The sequence below is a fragment of the Mus pahari genome, chromosome 15 (assembly GCF_900095145.1).
Source record: "Mus pahari chromosome 15, PAHARI_EIJ_v1.1, whole genome shotgun sequence".
NCBI classification, from domain to species: Eukaryota; Metazoa; Chordata; class Mammalia; order Rodentia; family Muridae; genus Mus; species Mus pahari.
Genome location: NC_034604.1, coordinates 66,924,109 through 66,948,607, shown reverse-complemented (window position 1 = coordinate 66,948,607; position 24,499 = coordinate 66,924,109). Strand labels below are relative to the sequence as shown.

At 39.5% G+C, this 24,499-nt stretch overlaps 1 protein-coding gene across 2 annotated transcripts in view; it reads left to right on the top strand.

Moving 5' to 3' along the window:
* The window catches only part of Smad4 (SMAD family member 4), a 53,536-nt gene that overhangs the window by 9,066 nt on the left and 19,971 nt on the right, over nt 1-24,499 (top strand). The window contains exons 2-6 of one of the 2 annotated variants that reach the window (XM_029547189.1): nt 5,786-5,845; nt 7,911-8,287; nt 10,152-10,326; nt 10,970-10,999; nt 23,140-23,349. In XM_029547189.1, the coding sequence (XP_029403049.1) occupies nt 8,039-8,287; nt 10,152-10,326; nt 10,970-10,999; nt 23,140-23,349 (664 nt within the window). In that variant the 5' untranslated portion in view covers nt 5,786-5,845; nt 7,911-8,038. The remainder of the gene's footprint in view (nt 1-5,785; nt 5,846-7,910; nt 8,288-10,151; nt 10,327-10,969; nt 11,000-23,139; nt 23,350-24,499) is intronic. The other variant, XM_021214723.2, reaches the window with a different exon arrangement.

The window sequence follows — 24,499 nt, the reverse complement described above, 5'->3', positions numbered from 1 at the left end:
GAACTCAGAAATCTGCCTGCCTCTGCCTCCTGAGTTCTGGGATTAAAGGCATGTGCCACCACTGCCCGGCAAATAGTCTGATTCCTATTACTAACTTTTGTGTTCTGGAAAAGATTATGTTTTATAAAAGTTATTTAGGCTATCATTAGTGGGACTTTTGAAAATGAATTAAATTTACTTAAAATTTTAATTTGTTTTAATTTGTAATAAGATACATAAACCATATTTTAAAAAATTAGGGTCAGAAAATAGACAAATAGGTAAATAAAGAGAATCAGAAAACAGTTTGATGGGAGTAGTTTTAAAGTAACTAGTTCTGCATGTTTTTACTGGATTGCTAATATTATATTCATATGCTTTGGCTTATCTCGATATTTTTGAGATGTTTGTTCAGTGCATTTAGGAACATGTAACAGGGACTTTGGCTAGAGTTTAGATAGTTAGATTCAGGATTCCAACCATTGTCAAAAATCACCTTTTAGACTTGATTTCCTGTTAAACCCTCAGGATAACTCTTCCCAGTGTTAGGTCTAGTGTAAAAGGGACTTCTTTCCCTCCTTTGCTGAGAAGGTCTCATGGATTTCAGGTTTGTAGCCTGATTCCAGCACTCCAGTGTTAAAATTTTAGGCATGTGCTACAATACCTGGTTTTATGTGGGCCTGGGGGATCAATCCAGAGTATCTTGCTATAGGTAGGCTGTCTACCAACCAAGCTCATCCCCAGCCTTTACAGGACTCATTTTCTTTTCAAACATCCCTTCCCCATTTTCCATCAGAACTTAATGTCACTGGTTCAGGTTCTTTCCATCCCTGGGACTACAGTGTGGCCATGCTTTCTTTGTTTCAGTATGCTCAGTCTAGGATGTGTCTCACCTGTTTTCCTGGAAAATCAGACTGCCTTCGCAAAAGGGTGAAATATATATTGGCCTAGGAAATAGATGCCATATATAGTATTTATTGATTCCTTTTAAACAATATGATAGGTACTCTGTGTGACTTTTAATTTATGGCAGTCTTCTGCCTCAGCCTCCCAAGTGCTGAGATTACATATATGTATGATCCATCATGCCTAGCTTCAGAACCTGTTAATTCTAAAATCAGATTATTTCATTTAAAGCTGGTGTTGTAAAAACATTTAAATCTAAGACTTAGGAGTGAGCAACAGCACGTTCCCATCGTCTCATATTGTTTATCCTAGGAGCAAATATTCTTTTTGTTGCATTGGTTGTATATTTTTACTTTATGCTTCTAGATGTTCTCTCGCTACTCAGCTGTCAGCATCTAAGCTGTAACTTGTCACAGGGAGGTAAGTCTGAACAGTTGCTTTTCTTGCTTATGATTAGAATTTTTTCCCAGTCATATTTCACTAAGCCAGCACCTGCAAGAGAGCAGACCTCTTGATCTTTTAAAAAATATTTCCATGCTAAGTGTCAGTTTTATAGTCACCAAAATGTGCAACTTGTAGGAAGCGAATGCTTGTACAGTGTATGTCGTAGAGTTAGTTCCCTTTGTCCTTCTCACCTCTCCCCACACTTGGTGCTCACGCTTCTGTGGACTCCATCCCAGCCCCTGATGTCTTTCCTATAACCAGGTGCTGTACTTCCTCCTCTTTGCTGACAGAAACCTCCTCTGACAGAATATGTGACTCTTACATCACCGCCCACTCTCCTTAGCCTGGCAGTTCATTTTCATGTGTGTAGACAGTATTATTTTACCAAGTATTTTGATGGTTCCCTCTCCTTGAAATTTGTGATAGCCCAGGAATTATTGTCATTTTGGGTAGTTTTGTTTTGTCCTGAAGAATAGTCTGCCTGCTTTTGAAGGATGCTTGGTACTCTCCTGTCCTTTACCGTTAGACAACCAGTGGTTCTCTGCTTCTCACTTTTCCTTCCCGTCAGTGGCCATCAAAAACTATGCCAACTAACTACTAAACAGGCCTGACCCTACTCCACTTCCGGTATCAGAGAAGAGGCACATTCAGACGGTTAGGACCAGAGTCCAAAAATGTCTCTAGACATTGCCAGATGGCCCTTAGGAGACTAATTTGTCTTGTTGAGAATCAGTGGTGTTGCCATCTGACTGTGGCCAGTCTTCCTTTCCTCCCTTACCCTTCTACCTAACATGGGAAGAGAGTGCTGTCAGTCTGTAAGATGGGGCAGTGGGTAGTACCACAATATGGATCTGGGATGAAATCACAGAAGAGCTTAAACAAAATATTTTTTAAACAGTAGGTATTTGGGGACTTGGTTATAACTGTAGCATAGCCCTTTATAACTTGAGTAATGTGTTATATCAAGATGGAAATGTTTTATGTGTCTGTTTGCTTCCATACCTCTTTAGTTCTTATGTGTTTGGTAATATGCTTAGATTTCTAGGTGTGTTGTGCACACACACAGGCTAGGGATTGAATCCAGTATTTCTTACTGCATAGGTACATGTTTCACCACTACCTTCAAACCCTAGATTCCAGCACTTGGGAGGCAGAGGCAAGCAAATTGTGGCCAGCCTGGTCTACAGAGTGAGTTCCAGGACAGCCAAGGCTACACAGAGAAATCCTGTCTTGAAACCTCCCACTGCCCCACCAAAAAAAAGAAAAGAAAAAAGAATATTATTTTATGAGTTGAAATCTTGTTGTGCTGCCCAGCTCTTTAAGCCTTTATACTCAGTTTTATTTGACTTGGGTATATAGCATATAAAAATAGGTATACTGGTAAAGCATAATTTATTTAATAATTTTTTGCTGTACATAAAGTTTTACAATTTATTGAAGATCAAAGTAAATTTGTGTACTGATAGGATGGACAGGCTTGTTGGTTTTTACATAAAGAATTATGTTTTTGCTAAACACTTGAAGCTGCCAGATAGAGAATATTTTCTGTGTTTTCAGAATTGGTCTGTATTTTGATTTTTATGAACATCAGTTCTGAGAATACTGCTTCACACACCCAGTACAAGGTGGAAGAAGGATGTTTCGTTCCAATCCCAAACCCAAGTTCATTAAGCAAGTAAAAGAAAACGAAACTCAGGTCAGCCACTCAAATGACAGTTTTTAAGACCAAACATTCTAATACAATATAATCCAAAATTTCACTAACTTGAATTACACTAACTTGAATTACACTACATGTTGAAGAATGCTGGCAGGAAAATAATGTCTTTTGTCCTCTGCAGTTAAACCGTTCTGTTTTAGTAAGAACTGGAAACCGCAGTAAGAACACTGCAGTTTGTAAAGAGTAGTTTGGAGTCTGGCTGCAGCAAAGTCACACATTGAGAGTGGAGAGGCACCGGCAGAAATGCCTCGGCTTTATTACTTGTTTTTTTTTTTTTTCGGGTTCAGAAACCTCTTACTACTGGTGTGTGTGTGTGTGTGTGTCCTCTACATTTAATTTCAGGACCCCTAGATGGAATCATAAATTAGAGTTTAAGAAACTGTGGCCCTAGTGGTTTCCTGTCTGAGCTTCTCTGTTAGCTGGTGCCGCCGATATGCACCACTACACCCAGCCAGAGTCAGTTCTTACCGAGTAAGCAGTGCTCTTTAAGGAGTATTGTAGACATTTTTATGAGAGGGCCTTGTAGGTGGGGTCTAAGTGATAGCATTCTGGAAGACACAGTGAAGAGTTATCTTGGCATTTCACAAAACTTGAAAATGTCCTACAAACTCACATAGGAAAATAAAATTAGTGTATAGTCCAATTCTAGGAATTAAATTTTTCTTATTTGAAGTTTTATTTTAAATTTTTTTGAGCTTTATTTGCCATTTGAGAAAAATCAACATCACCAACATAATCCCAATATAATGTTTGTCTGAATATGTAACTCTCATGTTTATGAGGCCACATAAAATACAAGTATCTTAACTCTTTTTTTAGAAATGGGTTCCAGAGTTTAACCCATGCTAAATATATATGCTGCTGAGCTACGGTTTAGGGGCCTTAACTTCTCTGTTTACATCTCTGATGTAGTACACCTTACATCAAAATACAGTCTTACTGTGTGAGTCTTTTCCTCTTCTATTAAGACAGTTACATTTCTCTCTCTCTCTCTCTCTCTCTCTCTCTCTCTCTCTCTCTCTCTCTTTCATTCTTTCTAGATTTATTTATTATATGTAAGTATACTGTAGCTGTCTTCAGATACTCCAGAAGAGGGCTTCAGATCTCATTATGGATGGTTGTGAGCTACCATGTGGTTGCTGGGATTTGAACTCTTAACCGCTGAGCCATCTCTCCAGCTTGACAGTTAAATTTCTTAAGTAGATTGCATTTTAATTTCATGACAACACAGGAGATGCTCTAGGTTGTTACAGAAATGGGATGCTGGTCTGGGAAGATGCTTTTCTGATCCATGCCTACTAGTCTGTAGCTCTAGAGGGTTTGCAAGTGTGGGTTTGTCACTTTAGCCAGTTAGAGCTCCTAAATGGCTATATATATATATATATATATATATATATACACACTGTTGCATTTTATTACTCAGGGAGTCTGTAGGGTGGGCAGGACAGATAGATACTGTGCCCATTTCATAGACCAGACCACTACCAGAGATTTAAGGAGGTCATTTATGTTGTTAGAACTTTAGTTGGAACATAAAGCTTTATTTTATCCTGTCATTATTTACCCAGGTCCCATCACATTTCTATAGTCTAAAGCTGTACAATGTAGGAATACATTTATATCACTGCTGATACTATTTCCTTGTAAGAAACTTCTAAATTATATTTAAGATCCTTATGATATAAGGAATACAATTAAATCTAAGATACGAGAAAGCTGTTTTTATGAAACCTAGGGTTTTTTTTGTGTTTAAAGAAACTGAAAATTGATACATACTTTGTAATACTGCTGGGTCCTAGACAGCCTAAGTTTAATAAAGAGTAACTTTTAGTATTGCCACTGTGGAAAAAATGGTTAGATGCAAATACTTAAATTATACATTGGTCCAAATTTATAATAATGATGGAATATAAATGAGCTTCTTTGCAAACTTAAGTTTGTCCTAAGACAGTACCAAGAAAAAAATTGGTACAGTCAGTCTATCGACACTTGCTTGGTATGTGTCGTGTCTTTTTTTTACGTTTTTTTACTGCTGTGACAAAGCACCATGAGCAAGGCAATTTAGAAAAGAAAGTGTGTAATTGGGGCTTGCTTCTAGTTTCCGAGCATGAGAGCTTACATGTTGAGACAACAACCATGAGGTGGTGGGGCAGGAAGACAATGATGAGAACCGGTGTGCACCTCCTGGTCTTTACCAACTTGAGACCAAGTATTTAAACATAGGAGCATGTGGGGCTATTTATATTCAGACCACCAAAGTCAGGAACTACATTGTGTTGGGAATTTGAAAGGTGAGACTCTGTTCTCTAAATTTGTAGTATTATTATTTTTTAACTCTTAGAACTGAAAGACAGATATGGTGAAGTTACTGTAATATGGTGGTAAATATAATAAAGGATAAGAAAGATGTACCTTAAATATGAGGGAGGGGATCAAGTAACAATAAGAAAGAAACATAAACATATTAGGGAAGTAAGTCTCAGGGGTTAAGAGCAAGGGACAGCTTAGTAGGGGAAGCCCTTGGGGGCAATTAAAATATTTTGGCTGTAATTTAAAAGGAAGCTAGGGCTTAATTATTGAGTGGTTAAAATGGGGTTGAATGTTTTAGGCCAAAGAAATGCTATGAGTTAAGCGTGTGAAACACAGCAATGTGTGTTGGACAATATGTGGGACTTAACCTGTCCTAGCAATGGGTATATAATGATGAGAATGACAGTTGCAGTTTTCTCTCTACAGGTGTTTTAGTCATACTGTTCATTTGCTGAAGAGTGAGACAGAAGAGACAGCAAGACTAAGGTTAGTTGGGGGCTTGCTTACAGTTTCAGAGGTTTAGTCCATTATCATCATGGTAGGAGCATGGTAGCTCTCAAAAGAATGGGAGCAGTAGCTGAGAGCTACATCCTGTTGTGCAGGCAGAGTGGGTATGAGAAGGGCTTTGGAAACTTCAGAGCATACCTCAAGTGACACACTTCCTCCATCAAGACTACATCTCCCAATCCTTCTAATCCTTTCAAAAAGTGCCATTCCCTGGTGATGAAGCATTCAAGTATTTGAGCCTATAGGGACATACTTAGTCAAACCACCACAACAGGTGTTTGTAATATGGGAATTAAACTAGTGAGTCTGGCAGTGAGGGGTCAGACTAGTTGTACTCAGGTTAGATTGGAGGCTTTTTTCTGTTCTTCCAGTCTGAAGATTGAATCTTGGGTCTTCAGCATGCTAAGCAGCCCTTTTATTACTCAGCCATATCCTGGTCTTAGGAAAATTGTGTGTGTGTGTGTATGTGTGTGTGTGTGTGTGTGTGTGTGTGTGTGTGTAGAGGTGTGTGGCAGACAGGTAGCTCTTAGTGAGTTGTACAGTCTGGCATTGAATTTATGGTTTTCCTGTCTCAGTCATCCAAGGAGGTGGAATTGCAGGTGTGCACTACTGTGCCCAGCCAGGATTTATCATTTCCCTTCTTGTTTACCTTTCCTTTTTTGACCATACAGTGATTTCTTCTACTTCTCCCTTCCTCCTTTTCTCCGTAAAGAAATCATTACTAAAAATAAGACTTTGGGCACTGTGCACATGGTTGTCTTTTTATGTAACCTGTATGCCTTTGAACTGTGAGTGACTAACCTTTGTCATTGTCTTTATATATTTTCTATGGTATGCTTTATTAGGAGAAGATATAAATGAATGTGTTTTGAATAACATCCTTTAAAAACCAATATCTTAGGATTCAGACAGTGAGTACTTGATACTGAATACCATGTATAATACACGTCATATTGTTTTTTTCTCCCGAGTTCTCCTTTTATTTTCAGATTCAGGGGTTCAGTAACTCTTCATCTAACAGCTTAGTGTAACTGGGATTCTAATCCCGATCTCTGAGTCCACCCGCCCTGTGCACGTAATCATTATCCGGGAAGTATCTCTTCACGGCTGTTTATTAGCTGAGTTTATCTTAGCGCTTAGAGGCTGACGCAGGGGTATTGTGGGTCCAGGCGGCATGGAGTAAGACCTTGTTTCATCTTTTTATTTATGTTTTTACATATGAGTAAGTGATAACTATTGACAGACGTGAAAATTTGGTTCTTTGTGTGGAGATATAATGAGGTGAGAAGCATTTTAAAAATAACTTTAGTGCAGCAGTTTCAAGCTGTGGGCCGTGACCCCTCTGAAGGTGGAAAGGCCCTTTCACTGGGGCTGCGAGTCAGATACCATGGCTATCAGATAGTTATGATTCACAACAGTAGCAAAATTACAGCTATGAAGTAGCAACAAAATAATTTTATGTTTGGGGGTCATCACAACTTGAATAACTGTATCAAAGGGTTGCAGCGTTAGGAAGGTTGAGAACCACTACTTCACAGGAAATGAATGTTAAATACCAATGCTTAGTATGGGTTCTAATAAATAATTAAGGAAATAGCTAAGGAAAAGTTTGGGGTAATGGTACATTTGGTAAGACTTTATTTAGTATGCCTTTGCAATAGTGAGGAGACCTGAATTTTTAATGATTTTGGAGTATCAAAACTAGCTTTAAGCCGGGCCTGGTGGTGTAGGCCTTTAATCCCAGCACTCGGGAGGCAGAGGCAGGCGGATTTCTGAGTTCGAGGCTAGCCTGGTCTACAAAGTGAGTTCCAGGACAGCCAGGGCTACACAGAGAAACCCTGTCTCGAAAAACCAAAAAAACAAAACAAAAAACAAAAAACAAAAAAAACCCCTAGCTTTATTTTATAGTTATGCCATTTCAAACTTTAAACATTTTTAAAACTATGGGCATTGAGTCTTTTGACTTAAATGGAACAGTTTTTCTTCCCAAAATAATTGTATCTACCTTGTGAAATGTGTTCTCATCTCTCTTTTTCTTTCTTAGATCATCCTGCTCACCAGATGTCTTGACAGTTTTTCTTGCAACATTGGCCATTGGTTTTCACTGCCTTCAAAAGATCAAAATTACTCCAGAAATTGGAGAGTTTGATTTAAAAGAAAAAACTTGAACAAATGGACACTATGTCTATAACAAATACACCAACAAGTAATGACGCCTGCCTGAGCATTGTACATAGTCTGATGTGTCATAGACAGGGTGGGGAAAGTGAGACGTTTGCAAAAAGAGCAATTGAGAGTTTGGTAAAGAAGCTGAAAGAGAAAAAAGATGAATTGGATTCTTTAATAACAGCTATAACTACAAACGGAGCTCATCCTAGCAAATGCGTCACCATACAGAGAACATTGGATGGACGACTTCAGGTTAGTCTTGTATGTCTCCCGTGCTGGTAGAGTAGTAGATATTTTTAAGTTTCCTCTTAAGTTACTACCAATTTAATGTGAGCTTCATCTCCATATATTTATTTCATATATTTAGAGATTTCTTTTTATCACTTATGTGTGTATAGTGCATATGTGTGTACAGATACTGAAAGAGGTCAGGAGCTCTATTCCCAGATGCTGCCATCAGACTGCTCGTCTATTAAGTAGAGCATTGGGCATTCTCAGTGCTGCCTCATCTCTCCAGCTCAGTGACTCTGTCTCTTGGCATACTGTGTATCTTTTGCCAGTGTGCATGATGAGAGTATGTGGAAGAATACACAAAAGATGACTGTTATCTTTTTAATGTTACTATTCAAAAATCGTGCAGTAAAGAAAAAGGGAAAATCCAATGAGAAGCCCTGTATTGAGAGCAAACCCCTGTCCAGCATGCCTGCATTTGTCTCATGGCTCACACTCCACCTGCCTTTCCTTGGTGGTTTTGTAAATATACAGACTGACTCATTGGACTCTTGTAATTTAGGTTTGTTACACTACTTTCATCGTTATGAAACAAGCAGTGGTCACTTTTTTCATTTAAAGGTGTATCATATGTGTGAAAAAGTATGGAAATGTGATGTAGACTTTAGAATTTTATTTCTAGATTTTAGATGTAAGTTTTGGCAAATTCATACTTCTTGCATTTTTAAAAACCTGAGTGCAGGCCTTGAAATTGAACTCTGGTCAAATTCTTGCTGTAATGTGTGATCCTGGATAGGTTATTTATTTTTTTGTAACTTGGCCTAACCTAGAACTTGAGGGTTTTTTTCCACCTCAGCCTCCTGAGTGTTGAGATTACAGGTGTGTACTCTTAGGCCCTAATTATTTTGAACTTTGGATTTCTCATCTATGAAAGGATAGTTGCAGTCTGAAATTGGCTGTGGGGGTGGAATTGTGTGTGGGATTCTCAAACCTGTTTTTCTTAGTGTATGCTGAAGACATATCACATCTGTGACCTTAAAAGGTGTGAAGATTTCTTTTATCTTGGCAAATAAGCAAGTCCTCAGGTAACATACCTGAGCATCCTCTAATTCAGTTCAGTTCTGACCCAGTCTACTTGGAGATGCCAATCATAATTGTCTGGTGGTTTTACCTGTGCTCTGTCTGTCTGCTGTAAAGAGTTCCCACAGTCCCACCCACAGGCTCCAGTTATTTCCTCAACCATCTCCCTTAACTGAGGAAGCCTTATTTACTATCAAGAAGGGTATTACATAGGCAAGGTAAACCACCATAGCCTCTCCAGGAAGACCAGCCTCCAGCAACCACACTGTCAGCTATTCTGAGCTCTCAAACCCTCTTCTCCTCTCTTCTCTTCTCTTCTCTTCTCTTCTCTTCTCTTCTCTTCTCTTCTCTTCTCTTCTCTTCTCTTCTCTTCTCTTCTCTTCTCTTCTCTTCTCTTCNTCTTCTCTTCTCTTCTCTTCTCTTCTCTTCTCTTCTCTTCTCTTCTCTTCTCTTCTCTTCTCTTCTCTTCTCTTCTCTTCTCTTCTCTTCTCTTGCAGGTTTAATTACCTAGACATAATTTAAGTCATTGTAATTAACTCTGTTATAACCTTTCCCTTCAGCAGAGGTTGGGGAGTGGGGACTAAAGTTCTTTCCTGTGATTGTCCCCTCCTGATGATACTTGGGAGCTGTAGCCTTCAGTTAGCTTAGACCTCAGAAAAAAGAGACTGCTTTTAGGAGCCTTCGATTTCAGTTGTATACAAGGATGTTGGAGCAAAGCCATGTGTGTTTACAGTGTCACAGGTGCGCACTCTGTGGTAAGTCATGCAAGGACTTACACTTCATAAGTGATTGTTTCTTTTCCTAGGTGGCTGGTCGGAAAGGATTTCCTCATGTGATCTATGCCCGTCTGTGGAGGTGGCCTGATCTACACAAGAATGAACTAAAGCATGTTAAATATTGTCAGTATGCATTTGACTTAAAATGTGATAGTGTCTGTGTGAATCCATATCACTATGAGCGGGTTGTCTCACCTGGAATTGGTAAGTTGACTGCCCCTGCAGCACCTTCATAGATGTGTAAAGGGAAAAGATCCTAGTAATATTTTAATTTTTCTAACTTTAAGTTTGTATTTGAGGACTACTCAAGACTTCAAATGAATTTAAAGAACCAGAATTAAAATTTTATTTAAGACTAGGTCTCATGTCCCAGGCTGGCTAAGAGCTAGCAGTGTAGCCAAGGATGGTTCTTGGTCTGCTTCCTTCCGGTTCCTGAGGACTGGCATTAGAGGCACACACCGCCATGCCTGGCTCAAGAGTCAGGCATTTTCAATGAAATGTAAAAACTTAAATCAGAACAAATTTGTGGGTTTTTTGTTTTTTTTTTTACTTTCAGAACTGAGTATATAAAATTGATCCTTTATCTACTTTGTACATTGTTGTTGCAAATAGGATGGGAAGCATTAGAAATTTAAACTATATATCTATATCTATCTATATCTATCTATCTATGTATCTATCTATATAGTTTAAATTTGCCCAGCATTTACCCCACTTTTACATTGAAATGGCTCATGAAATTTTGTAATCTCTGGTTTAAATTGATGTTCTATAACTTAAAATGAAATGGAAGATATGTTCATTGTAATGATTTATGTTTTATTTTCTTTCCCTTTAAAAAAATAAGATCTCTCAGGATTAACACTGCAGAGTAATGGTAAGTAACTGGGTTCTTGTAACTTTTTCTATTTTCTTTTAACATGTCTTGTTTATTTTGTTCATAAACAAGTGGTTTGTATAGGAGCTAGTAACACAAGAGAAATTGCTACACTGAACATGCAGATTTTGTAGAGGAGGTATGTAGTAACATTGAACATTGGATTTATTACGTTTCTTTATTGTATGCATTTGAATGTTTTGCCTGCATCTATGTCTGTATCATGTGAGTCGGCTGCCTGTGGAAGCTAGAAGGGGCATCAAATCCCCAGTGAGACAAAAGGCTAAAGTGTTTTGAGATGAGAAAATCTACTTGGTTTTATTTTGGGTATTTTGGTATATATGAAAATGGGATTTTAAAAATTGGTTTATTAACCAACTGAAATCTCTTTAAAAACCTACTTTTGTAGAGATGTTTTCATTGCCACCTTAAAAAGTGAGCTCATGTTCTACATGAGTAAGGTGGCGCTTTCCTCACTCACTTACAGTTCTGGAAAGGACTGCTTGACGACTTTAGTCTCTTCTCTTCCAAGTGCCTGGTAATAGAGGCATGCCATTATTTTGGCTTCAGGTTTCTAAACTGTGGTTGGTGGTAGTGGGAGCTCTGACGGACGGTCTGGGGGAGAGTTGCTGAAATCTCTGCCTCTGCTGACTCAGAACATGTTGAACATAAGCATCCTTCAGGGCATCACCAGCCTTCATCCATGGTTTTGGAGTTAGGAAGCTGGAGTGATAATTTCAGAATTTCAGTATGCAGTGGGTGTAAGGGTTCCACATCAGCCTTGTGGATCCCCCTAGTGGTAGATCTGTAGACAGTCTTGCCTGCTTTAATTTGCTTAGAAAACAGGTTTTTCTCATATTTTGAACTGGACAAACAGATAATAGTAGGCCAGGTAATGAAAAGCTAAGAAGAATGACACATTTCCTCCTTTGTCAGCTGGGATTGTGTGTTCGTTGGTTCTAGTACACTCATTTCTTTCCTGAAGCTGTGACCATACTGACCCATGTATTCATTTTACAAACACTTATTGAATTTTTTATTGCCTGCTACTGTGCTAAGGGATATTGAAAAATGTGGAACATTTCTTCTATTCAATGTTCAGAGTCTTTTGGAGGAAAGAAAAAGTTAACAAGACATAGCATGCTGTGGGTGAGGACTTGGTCATGGTATTTACAGAATGGCCACTGACTTAAGCTTTCTTTGTCACCTATGGAGAATTCATTTTTTCTCTCATACAAAAGTTTACAGTCTTATGACTTCTCTAAAAATATGCTTTAAAATAGCTTACAGTTATGAAATGATTATTGTATGTAAGGTACTGAGCTAAATGAGTTATGATTATTTTAGTCATGTTCTATTGCTGTGAAGAGATACCACAGAAACTTATAAAAGAAATCATTTAGCTGGGGCTTGCTTATACTTTCAGAGGTGTAATCCATTTTCCTCATGGTGAGGAACATGGTCCCATGCACACATACATGGTAGCTGAGAGTTCTACATTTGAATCCAAAGGCAGCAGGAAAAGAGAAAGATATTTAACCTGGCTTGAACGTTTAACACTCCAAAGCCCACACTTTGTCCAACAAGGCCACACTTCCTAATTCCTCTCAAGTAGTGTCACTCCCTAATGACCAAGCATTCAAATATCGGAGGCTGTGGGGACCATTCCTAGTTAAACTACCTCAGTGAATATTGTGCCATTGCCCATTTAATGCTTTTCTGTGTTAGGTGAGATTATTTTCACACTTCCTGACTAGGAGATAGGAACCTAGAGAGCGAGGAATTTGCTCAGCTAGGAGTCACAGTAATGTGGGTTTGCTATGAAATATTTCACCACAGAAAAGAGTCATAAAGTCAGGCTCCATGAAGTTAGAGAGTCATATTTGATCTGTCTCATTTGTTACAAGAATATGTGGAATGTGGGTACACAATCCATTTTTCTTTTCAGTAAATGAATTTGTTGAAATAAACTCAGGGAAATATTTTACAATTTGGTATCTGTAATGGCTATTCTTAGTTGTCAGCTTGACTACACCTGTAATTGACAGAAAACTCCAAGCATCTGGGCACACCTGTGAGGGACTTTTAGTTAAATTGGAAAATCCAGATCACTGGAGATTGGAAGTCTTACCTTAAATCTGAGCCACAGATTCTTAAAATACATGGAAGAAGGAAGCTTTTATTCTTTGCCTACTTACCCTTGTTCTTGCTGGCAAGTGTATTTGTTCTCTGATACTAGAGCATACTTCTTCGGGGTTCCAGTATATGCTGAAGACCAGCTAACTCGTTGAACCTTGTGGACTGGGTAACTGCTGGATTCTTGGAAATACCTTAGGAAGAGAGCCATTGTTAGACAAGCTTGACTACAACCTGTAAAGCACTCAAATAAACCCATATTTTTCTCAGTCATTTTACTAGTTCTCTTCCTTTAGAGAACTCTGACTAATAAAGGGTTGTGGTTCTAGGAAACAGAAGTTAAGGATGAATTCAACTATCTGGATCAGGCTTGGACTTTTGCCAATACCTACAGTTACCGAAGACTCCCCTGAAAGTATGGCAAACACTCAAAGCCCATGGTTAGAAGTATCGAAAGGTTTGCTCTTTGGAATAGGGACTTTAGTGATTCTGTATATAAAACTTTTGACAATATGTGGAATAAGGAAAAGGATGATGTTGGTTGCTTCTAGCATTTCTGCATGAATTGACAATTGACAAAAATAAGTTTATGGATAAAATTAACCAACTTTTAGTATCTCAAGATGCAGAAGCAGAGGAAAAGAATAGAACTTAGTGGAGCACTTGACTAGCTCCAGATGTGTATAAATAGCCTAAAGATTTCTAAGTGTGCCCTGGAAGAGAATTTCCTCTCTTGCAGCCATAGAGCTGAAAAGTTACAGAAAATCAAATCAAAGCCCTCATTCCAAGATTAGACTTGAAAGATACACAATTGGTGGTTCACACTACATTTCCCTTTAACTCTCCTATTTGGCTTATGCAGAAGATAGATCCTAGATCATGGAGAATGACAGTTGACTGTTGAAAACTTAATCAAGTATTGACTCTGATTGCAGCTGCTGTACCAGATGTGGTGTCCTTACTTAAAGAGATTAAGACATCTCCTGGTACATGGTTTTCAGTTGTTGATCTAGCAAATACCCTTTTCCAGGTACCTATCTATAAGGACTATCAGAAGCAATTTGCTTTTAGTTGGTAAGGCCAGCAGTACACAATGACAGTTTTACCTCAAGGACCTGTATTGTAATTTAGTTAGAAGGGATCATGCTCATCTGTCTCTTCCACAATATATCATACCGATCAGTTATATTGATAACATGGTGACTGGACCAAGTGAGCAGGAGGTAGCCAACACTTTGGACTCCTATGTACATTGGCAACATTCAAAGGATAGGAAATAAGTACAACTGTAATTTAAGGGCTCCTACCTCCATGAAATTTTTAGCTCAGTAGTGTGGGTCATGCAGAGTTATTCTAAGATAAAGGATAAATCATTGTACCTGGTCCTTTCTACCACCAAGAAGAAGCATAATGTTTAGTGGACCTATTTGGATTCTGGAGACATCCTCCCTTGGGTGTGTTATTCTGGCTAATATACCAAGTGATTTGGGACTCTACTAGTTTAGAATAGGGCCTGGGATAGGAGAAGTTCTTCAGCAAGCATAGACTCACAGACTTACAGACTCTCTTCTTATAGACTCATGGGTTGTCCCATATGAGTAATTGACTGAGAAAGAGAAAATTAAGCCTAGTTTCCTGTTGGTTCTGCATGTTAAGCGGGCACCAGTGAAAGAAAATCCTCACTATGGGTAGAACTTGAGATAAAAGTGCACATGGTTGTAGTTTTGCTTCGAAGGAGAAATGGTCAGATATAAGATTGTTGAATGATTTTTGGTTGTAGCCAGTGGTTTGATGGATAGTCAGGGAGTTGGAAAGAACATGATTAGAAATTTGGAAAGACATTTGGGGAAGAAGTGTGTGAATTGATGTCTTTGAATGGCTAAGGTTGTGAAGATGCTTATGTCCCATGTACAGGCACATCAAAGGGTGACCAGCAGATGTGTTCAGTAATCAGGAAGATAGGATGAACTGTTCCCTTCTGTAGACAGCCTTTCTCAGCCATCCCTGTTATTGCCCAGTGGGCCCATGAACAAAGTGGCCGTAGTAGCACAGATGGAAATTATGTGTGGGTGAGACAGCATGGGCTTCCATCACCAAGGTTGGCCTGGGCACAGCTGTTGCTGAGTGCTGATCTTCTAATGACAGAGACCATCACTGATCCTCAGATATGGCACCATTCCCTGGGGTGACCAGCCAGCAAGCCTGGTGGCAGGTTGAGTACATTGGACCATTTCCTTCACAGAGAGGGCAACCCTTTGTCCTTGCTAGAATGGATACTTATTCTGGTTATGGATCTCTGTTTCCAGCATGTAATGCTTCTGCCAACACTGCCTTACAGAATGCCTTATCCACCACCAAGGTATTCCATACTGAGTGGGACCACCCGCGGCTCCACCCGAACCGGGGTCATCCGAAAGGCGGACTGGGGCTAAAAGAGAATAGATGGCGAAAAAGGAAATGTGGCTAAGACAAAGTGTTCTTTCTGAAGAAAGAACACATTTCATACATTAATACATTTCAGAGTTTATAAAGAGGGGGAAAGTCCATCCCCCACCACCTGGTTCTTGAGGCCTGTACAGGTGAGAGCCTGTAGGTGGATCTTGAGAATGATGTCTCTGGAACATCTAAAAGTCTTCTCAGCAGGCAGTGGCGAAGCTTGGCAAGTTGGAAGGGTGGTCCTGTGCTTAGTGGTAGCGAAATCTGAAACAGCCCATTTCCAGGCTGAGAGGAGGCAGCACCATACAGCATTGCTTCTGACCAAGGAACTCGCTTCACAGCCAGAGAAGAGTAAGGGGATCCATGGATCCATTGCAGCTGTCATGGTAGAACGGATCAGTGTAGCTATCTTGTCTTTTGCTACTTTGTGGGTTCTTCTCTCTTCCACCCTTCTTCCTCCTTTTTCCTTCTACCCTTTCAACCTCAACACTAGATAAGAGAGAAAAGAGGATAGAGAGGAAAGGAAAGAGATCCTGAGTAGTTGGGGATCCAAAAGGGAGACCTTACCGTTAGACTACTTCCTGCTCATTAGGGCATAGAGTTTCTTCAGGCAAGTTTGGTCTTTGCCATCAGGATATCTAATTTCTTCTTGTGTTTCTTCTTTGCACATAACTGCTTAACAAACTGCAACCAACAATAACCAAGAACCCACCCGGCCTTTCAGGGTCCTAGTATTTATATACCCTCTGAAAAGTTCTCAGAATTCCAAATGTACTATCTGCAGCTGGCAAAGTCAGGGCCTCCCTTCCCCGACCAGTGAACAAGGCAGACTTTTTCTTGGCCACTTTGGGGTTCTGATGCCCTAAACCTATAGTCTAAGAAAATAGTAACAGTGTTAGGAAGGGTGATTGATCCAGATTACTGAAAGGGAATTGTATTGCTTCTCCACAATGGAAGTAAGCAAGATTGGTCTGAAGTATACGGGATCCTTCAGTGTGTCTCTTGGTGTTACCATGACAGCCTAATCCAGGAAGGATGATACAGGACCCAGACTCCGTAGGAATGGAAGTGTGGATCACTTTCCCCAGAAGAAGAATAAAGGACCGCTGAGGTGCCTGCTGTGGGTGGAGGAACTACAGGATGGGTAGTAGAGGAAGGAGTTATAAAATGACTAGTTGCAGAAATGATGTTTATAATTGACATAAATGTTTCTTTCATATTTTGTTATGAATGTGTCTGTCCAGATATTTGTGGTTTTTTTTCCTGTTACTTTTTTATCCTGAAGTGTAGCACTAGTTGAAATAACACCAGTGTGTAATTGTATCTGAGGTACTAAAAGAGTGTCCTTCATGAAACATTGTCACCTTTCTAAAGTACAGAATGTGCTTCTGGTTGTATGTGGGAGAGTATATCATGTTAGGTGTAAGTTTGACCTGGTTACTGGTTTCATTTGGAAATGAAGCATGAAATAAAATGTGATTGTGCGTCAGGTTGACAAGGAATAGAAGACTTGTGTTAGCTAGTGCTGATTGTCGGCTTGATTATATTAAGAACCCAAGCCCCAACTAGGCACACCTGGTGGGAGTTTTACTTAATTGCATCATTTGAGGCAGGAAGACCCACCTGAAACCCGGCTGCACTTCATGGCAGCCTATGTAAAGGCACAGAAGGAAGAAATGTTTGATTTTTGCCTTCTTGCTTGCACTCACTGGCAAGTTCAGAGATGTTGCTGCCGAGGCCTTCCTTCACTGTGTCAGCTCCTCCTCCAGGGCTGCCATCTATAGGAAGGCTGGCTGAGCCGTGGAGTCTCCTGGACAGAGCCCCTACTGGTTTCCTGGACTTTACTTCCTTCGGGAGACAGCTATTGTTGGACTAGCTTGACTGCATCCTGTAAGCCACTCTAGTAAATCCTTTTTATCAGTTCTGTTCCTCTAGAGAACTGTATCTTTTTTCATGGACTTAGAAAAGTATAGACTGTGCTTTTTTAATTAGTTTTTTGATAAACAGTATAATTGGTCCATAAATGAAATAGTATAGAAAGGTATCTAGTGAAAGTACCCCCAGAGCCCTGTCCCTGACTGTGAGTCACGTGGATTAGCCCCTAGCCTTTGCTTCTAGGGTTTCTTTGTTATTCATGCCAAAAATACATGCATTATTCCCTTTTTTTATATGTAAAAATCACAAACTGTGGACACTATTCTGGGCCTTGGTGGGTTTCCTTTTTTTTTTTTTTTTTTTTTAAAGAAAGATGTGTGTGTGTGTGTGTGTGTGTGTGTGCGCTCATGCAAATGATTACTTGGTGTCATTTCTCATCTTTTACTGAGTTTTTGGAACCATACTCAGGTATCTAGCCTTGGTGGCAAACCATCTCCTAAGCCCCTAAATCATGTATATCATCATATTTTGTGTTTTGTGACTTGCTTTTTTTTTCTCTTGTTAAAAACTTTGTTCCAGACTCTTATCCTAATTGATGCCTTAAGTTTTTACCAAGAAATACACATTTTAAGTTAAATTGAAAAAAGAAAAAATCCCTAGGCTGGCAGCGCTTCCAGACTTACTCCTTCCTTCCTTCTTTCCTTTCTTCCTTCCTTCTTTTTCTTCCTTTCTTCTTTCTTTGAAATTGTTGGCAATTTTATTTCTTTGCATAAAGTTTGATGGAAGACCATTACTAATTCTATTAAAATAAGCTGAGCATTTTAATTGAAAACATAGTAAGTATAATTAATATACCATATTATAAAATACAGCTTGAACATGCTGTTAAATTTTGGTACAGTGGATTTGAGACCAAGTATATATTGTTACATGCATCAAGGGTGGATCACAGTTTAGCACAGCCACCATTTCTTTGTCTTGCAAAATCTAATAAATCTTTCAGGGGAGGAGAAATCAGACTGGTCAGCACGGTACTGTATTGCCAATTCCACATCTGCATCAACAGTAGCTTCTTGACACATTTTAGCATCATCTAGAACTGTGGTCACATATTGGAAGGCACACTTCAACATCCAGTTCGTAATTCTGGGCTCATATTCTATAAGCCCCAGATCCTTCACGACCTGTGCTATCATCTGCACATTTGAGCAGCCATCTTGTCAGACTCCATGATAGAAGATGATCAGACTTCTCGAACTAAATCATCCACATTCATGTACTTCAGTTCTGGTCTTGATGTAAGTTCTTTGCATAGTATGTTTTTTCCAACCCATGGTGTACCAGTGAGCAGTCTTCTCTCATGTGCCTAAAGTTTTTTTTTTTCAATGTTTGTCAAATCAATTAAAGGGTAAGATGATGACTTTATTTAATAATGTGGCTGACCACCTAAGACAGTTGAGAAAAGATCCAGAGCTTACGGAACTTTCTCCTAGATTTTTAACCTAATCAGACTCTCTGCAGTTCCCCGATAAGACCTACCATTTCCCTAATGTTATGGCACCCTTGGCTACAGCCCTCAGACCTTTATGACAGACTTGGCGTATCTCTCCCTGGTTTGTAATGTCCTTGACTGAAGCAGGACTGTTACAGAAATGATCAGCTCCTGGTGTGGACAGGATGGCAGCCTCTGCTGAGAACCCTTTACCAGCCTTTGAATGGATCATCTGGTGCCTCTTGAAGGTTGCTGGAACTCCTGCTCTCTGTAATGGCACTCACTGAAAGCTTTGTAATTCCCAGCCAAGTGGCTTGTAAGAAGTTGCTGAAAGCCAGGGAGTGGGATCATATTGGGGAAAATGGTCTCCAGTCACCTGATGGGCTTCCTCGTCACAGCCTGGAATATTAAAACCAGCAGTATGGTAGTCCATAACGCCATGCTGTTCCCGTGAGGCTGTTGCAAGGGCTGTGATGACCTTTCTGTGCTCATATTGGACGGACAGTTGGGCAACATCACAGACAAGGTGATTAATCTTTCCTGTCATAGTTTTAATATTTTGGATACAAAGCCCTTTGTCTGGAAGTTGGCTCTTAAGTTCAGCTAACTCAATGGTCAACATACTCAGACAGTGTTTTCTGCTTGCTGATGTCTTTCCATGTGGATTGCACCATTGCTTCAAGTGAGTCAGGCCTGTGGGATATTGAGGAGAGTCATTAGTCAACCACATTGGACTGGGCACCTGAGTGTGTGCTTGTAGACTAATGCAGTATCTTTACATTGGTGATCTTGAGAGACTCCTGTGGTACGTAATTTTTAGGTGCATTTTCTTAGGTTTGACAACAGCCTTGTCTCCAATGGCTTGAGGATGAGGTTAAACATGGGATCTCAAGTTTGCCTATATAGATGTCCTCAGTGATGTATACCCAGGCACTTTGATTCCCAGGGGGCCAGAATTCTTCCTCACCAGGTGAAGGGATAGAGACATTCTGTGTCTGATGGAGGGACTGAACTCAGCAGTGGGAACATTCCCTTCATGCTATCCTCCATCAGTTGATGATCTTCAGAAGGATTCCCAAGACGAGGTCTGAGGGACAGTCTGTGGGTTTTGATTGGGCTCTTTTTTTCTGCCAGTTAAAGAATTAAAAGGCAGAAAAATGAAGTGCAACAGGTGGCATTGGTGAAATCTCTGAACACTGCAGCCATCAGCAGAAAGAATCCCAGATTCTGAACTCTAGGGAAGTTTATTGGGGCGAGGAAACACACACAGCACACAGATAGCGAAAAAGGCCTGCTGGAAAGCAGGCGGGGAGTTGGGAAGCCGAAAAGTCCAAGTTCCAGACTTGTATTTGGGAAAGGAGGCTTAGCTATTTAAAGGAGACAGCAGCTGGTTCTTCTGGGTGTCACAGTCGCCTGTGGAGGCTTCTAAGAGCAGTTCCATCAAGTTCACAGCTGTTTCCTTTTGTATTAGCATTGCCAGGTTAAAAAAAAAAATCCTCAGTCACTTCAACAAAGCCCTAAATGTCCAGGAATTAAATAGAGATGCCAAGATCTTTCTGAAGAAAACTCCAGAATGTTGCTAAGAGCATAATTAGAAAACTAAAAAAGCTTAACCATACTCAGCTAATTCCTTAAATAGGATTTTATTTATTATTATACTTTATTCAACATTAGTATTTAGGGCCAACTCTCTAATTAAAAATTCCTTTTTACATAGAGTACATTTTGTTAATATTCCTTCTTCCCTAACTCCTCCCACATCCTACTCACCTTCCTATTGCATACTTGTGTATGCCCTGCCCCAATCACTCAGAACAAAAAACAACAACAAAAAAAACCCCATTAAACAAAAACAGAGGTTCAAATAAACCATCAAGGCAAAAAATACCAAAACAAAAAATACAGAATTGATTTTGTGTTGGCCAGATACTTGGGCCATGGGGCCTGCCCTGGAATGTGGTTGATATGCCCAGTGATAACGCCATTGGATAATTTTGTGTCTGCTTCAGTGCTGGGATTTTTGTTCGCTTTGAACTTGTACAGGTCTTGTCTGTATTGCCAGTCTCTTGAGTTCATATTTACATCAGTCCTGTTGTGTCCTGGAGACAGTTTCCTTGCAGTCATCTACCACCTCTGCCTTTTACAATCTTTCACCTCCTCTTCAGTTGCCTGGGCCTTGATGGGAGGGATTTGATGAAGACTCATGGGGGGTTCCAGAGCCTCCCGTTCTCTGCAGTGTCCAGTTGGGAATCTCTGTTAATTTGACCTACTGCAAGAGAAGCTTGTCTGATACAGGATGGGTGCTGCGCTCGTCTGTGAGTACAGGAGTATCTGATACGGGATGTGTGCTGCGCTTGTCTGTGAGTACAGTAGTTTCTGATATGGGACGGTTTTGTGCTCGTCTGTGAGTACAGCAGTGTGCCCTTAGAAGGCTTTGTTCCTTCAGCAGAATAGTAGTAGTACATTTTCCTCCAGGACCTATGAGCTATCTAGGCTTAGGTTTGTGACTACCTTAATAGTGTCAGGTATGGGTTCCATCTTATGATGTGGGCCTTAAATCTGATTTAAAAAAAAAAAAAAAAAAGAGCGATTGGTTACTCCAGAAACATTTGTACCACTATTATACCAGTAAATCTTGTAAGCAGGTTGCTCTTGTAGGTTTGACTTTTTTACTGATACATGATAATGTGTAAAATATCTTATTGAATTGTTTTCCATGGAAGTTCCTTGAAGATGTATTTTTTATTGTGTGTTTAGTTTTGTGTCTCTGAGTTTGTGCACATGTTTGACACTAGAGGTGTGTCAGGAACTGGAGTGCTAGGAAGTTATGAGCTATTTGACCTGGGGTGCTGGGAACCAAACTAGGAATAAGCAAGCTGCTCTCTAACTACTGAGCCTCCTCTCCAGTCCCTACTAGAATATATGAGTTTAACAAATATCAACATTTTCATGTTTCAAAGGCCAAAAAAGAGGTTGTGTGCAGAAATGTGAACAGATATGCAACATTTCTACTATTAGAAATCTCAATTCAGTAGCTAAACGGGATAAGGAAAGTAATACATTAGCTTTTCAGTTGAAGAGAATGTCTTTGTGGCCTTTATGTAACAGCTCAAAGAAGATGCCTAATACTAGAGTTCAGCAGATTGTAACTTTACAGTAGTTATCTACAAGTATTAGTTCAAAAAGACTAAAGGCGCTGGGGCACAGGCCTTTAATCCCAGCACTTGGGAGGCTGAGGCAAGTGGATTTCTGAGTTCGAGGCCAGCCTGGTTTACAAAGTGAGTTCCAGGCCAGCCAGAACTACACAGAGAAACCCTGTCTCGAGAGGGGTGGGGTGGGGTGGGGGGACTAAAGGCTAGTTTTACTGGATAGACAGCAGAGCCCAAAGCATTGTGCAAGACCACATGAGAAAGCTCTAAACAGAGAACTAACTGATAGGAATACAGTTCAGTTTCACTTACAAAAAAAAAAAAAAAAAAAAAAAAAAAAAAAAAAAATACAGCAAAGCAAATCAATCCCTAGTTGACTAAAGATAACTGTTCTTCGTGATTTAGACACTAGATGTGCTCACTAAACTGTGAAAGATTTAATTATTGAGTGTTCTCATTATTTTTGTGTAGATTGGGATTTTGAAAAGGAAATTGCAGCTTGTTGATTTATGATCTTCTTAGCCTGCCTTCTGGACGCCACATTGTAGGCAGTCACCCTACATTTAGCTTCAGGCTGACTTTTTAAAGGGACTCTCAGTGTACAGTAACTCCAAATGACATGCTAATTGTAGGCCTGGGTCCTGGTCTGAGTATCTTTGCAGTCCCACTTTATCACAGTGTCAAGTGCAGAAAGGTAGAACTAAGGATTCAATCGCAGTTTGTCTTGAGTAAGTGGTCTTCGCAGTTGAGTAAACGGTTTGCTAGGCATTTGGTTTTTACCTATTTAGATGATTATGTACTTCTGAATTCATCAGAATACTGAAGAATATGTCTTCAAAATTTAGTGAGTCAAATTAATAAATTCTCTAAAGTAGCTATAGCTGATAAAATGCTTCTCTGTTATATGAAAAACATTCTGAATTTGAATTATTTATACTATGGTTAAGTTTTAGATACAGTCATATTACTTGTATATAGCTTTTTTGTGGAAATGGAAGACTGAAAATAAAAACGTGTGTCTTTTTTGTTTGTGTTTTTGTTTTTATGCATAGCTCCAAGTATGTTAGTGAAGGATGAATACGTTCATGACTTTGAAGGACAGCCACCCTTACCCACTGAAGGACATTCAATTCAAACCATCCAACACCCACCAAGTAATCGTGCATCAACGGAGACATACAGCGCCCCAGCTCTGTTAGCCGCGTCAGAGTCTAATGCCACCAGTACCACCAACTTCCCCAACATTCCTGTGGCTTCCACAAGTGAGTGTTGCAGTCAGGTAGAGTCGTAAGTTTTCCTCACCATTGAATATTGATGTGTAGTCACTTGGAGCTTTTGTGATCTTTCTGGTGCTGGGTATGGTATGGAACCTGATTGATCCATGCCTCAGGTGAATTCTCACTCCTGAGCCATACCACTCAGCCTGGAAGTAAGCTTATGTTAAATTGGTGTTTGAGTTCATTCTGGAGAAAGTAGTGTTTATAATTTATTTAAAGTTTCTGATACTGACATACAGTCAAGTATAATGACCTTGATTGTAATCTTGCATACGTTGTTACTATTACATGTACAAGTATGAAGTCTCCTGTAGTTTTCAGATAGATTTTAGAGAAATATTTAAATAGTTAACAAGTAATTTTTATTTACTTTTTTATTTTTATATGTGTTTAAAGGTGTGATTGTGTGTGCGCATGTATGTGCGTGAGCACATGTGAGGCACAGTGTGAGTGGAGATCAGAGGACAACTTTGGCGTCATTTTTCTCCTTCCATCTTTACATTTTTTTTCTTCTTTTCCTTTTTTAAAAGATTTGTTTGTTTATATATGTGAGTACACTATCTTCAGACACACCAGAAGAGGGCATCAGATCCCATTACAGATGGTTGTGAGCCACCATGTGGTTGCTGGGAATTGAACTCAGGACCTCTGGAAGAGTAGTCACTGCTCTTACCCGCTGAGCCACTTCTCCAGCCCCTCACATGGGTTCTTGGTGACGCAGGTGACCAAGCTTATGTAGCGAGAACCTTACCTATTGAGCCATCTCACTGGACCAGCAAACATCTTTGAACCATGATATTTATAAAATCTGTCAATGCATTTGAAGCCTATTTTTAGTCCATTATTTTATCTGAGAGAGTAACTTTATAATAATCTCAATTTTCTTTGTGACTACTTGGGAAAAAAGGCACTTAAACAGACTTGATTTCAATATTTATTTCCCGGGTATTTTTGACCAGTTTTAGTATAAAGCTAAAACCTACATCTTTGAAAAGAATTCTTGTGGTAAAAATGTTACCTTTTATACCATGTCGCAGGAGGCTTCTTCTCTGTTGTCTTTTCTTCCTTTTTTTTTTTTTTTTTTTTTTTTTTTTTTTGTTTCTTGATCACTTCAATTGAAATTAAGAACCTGTCC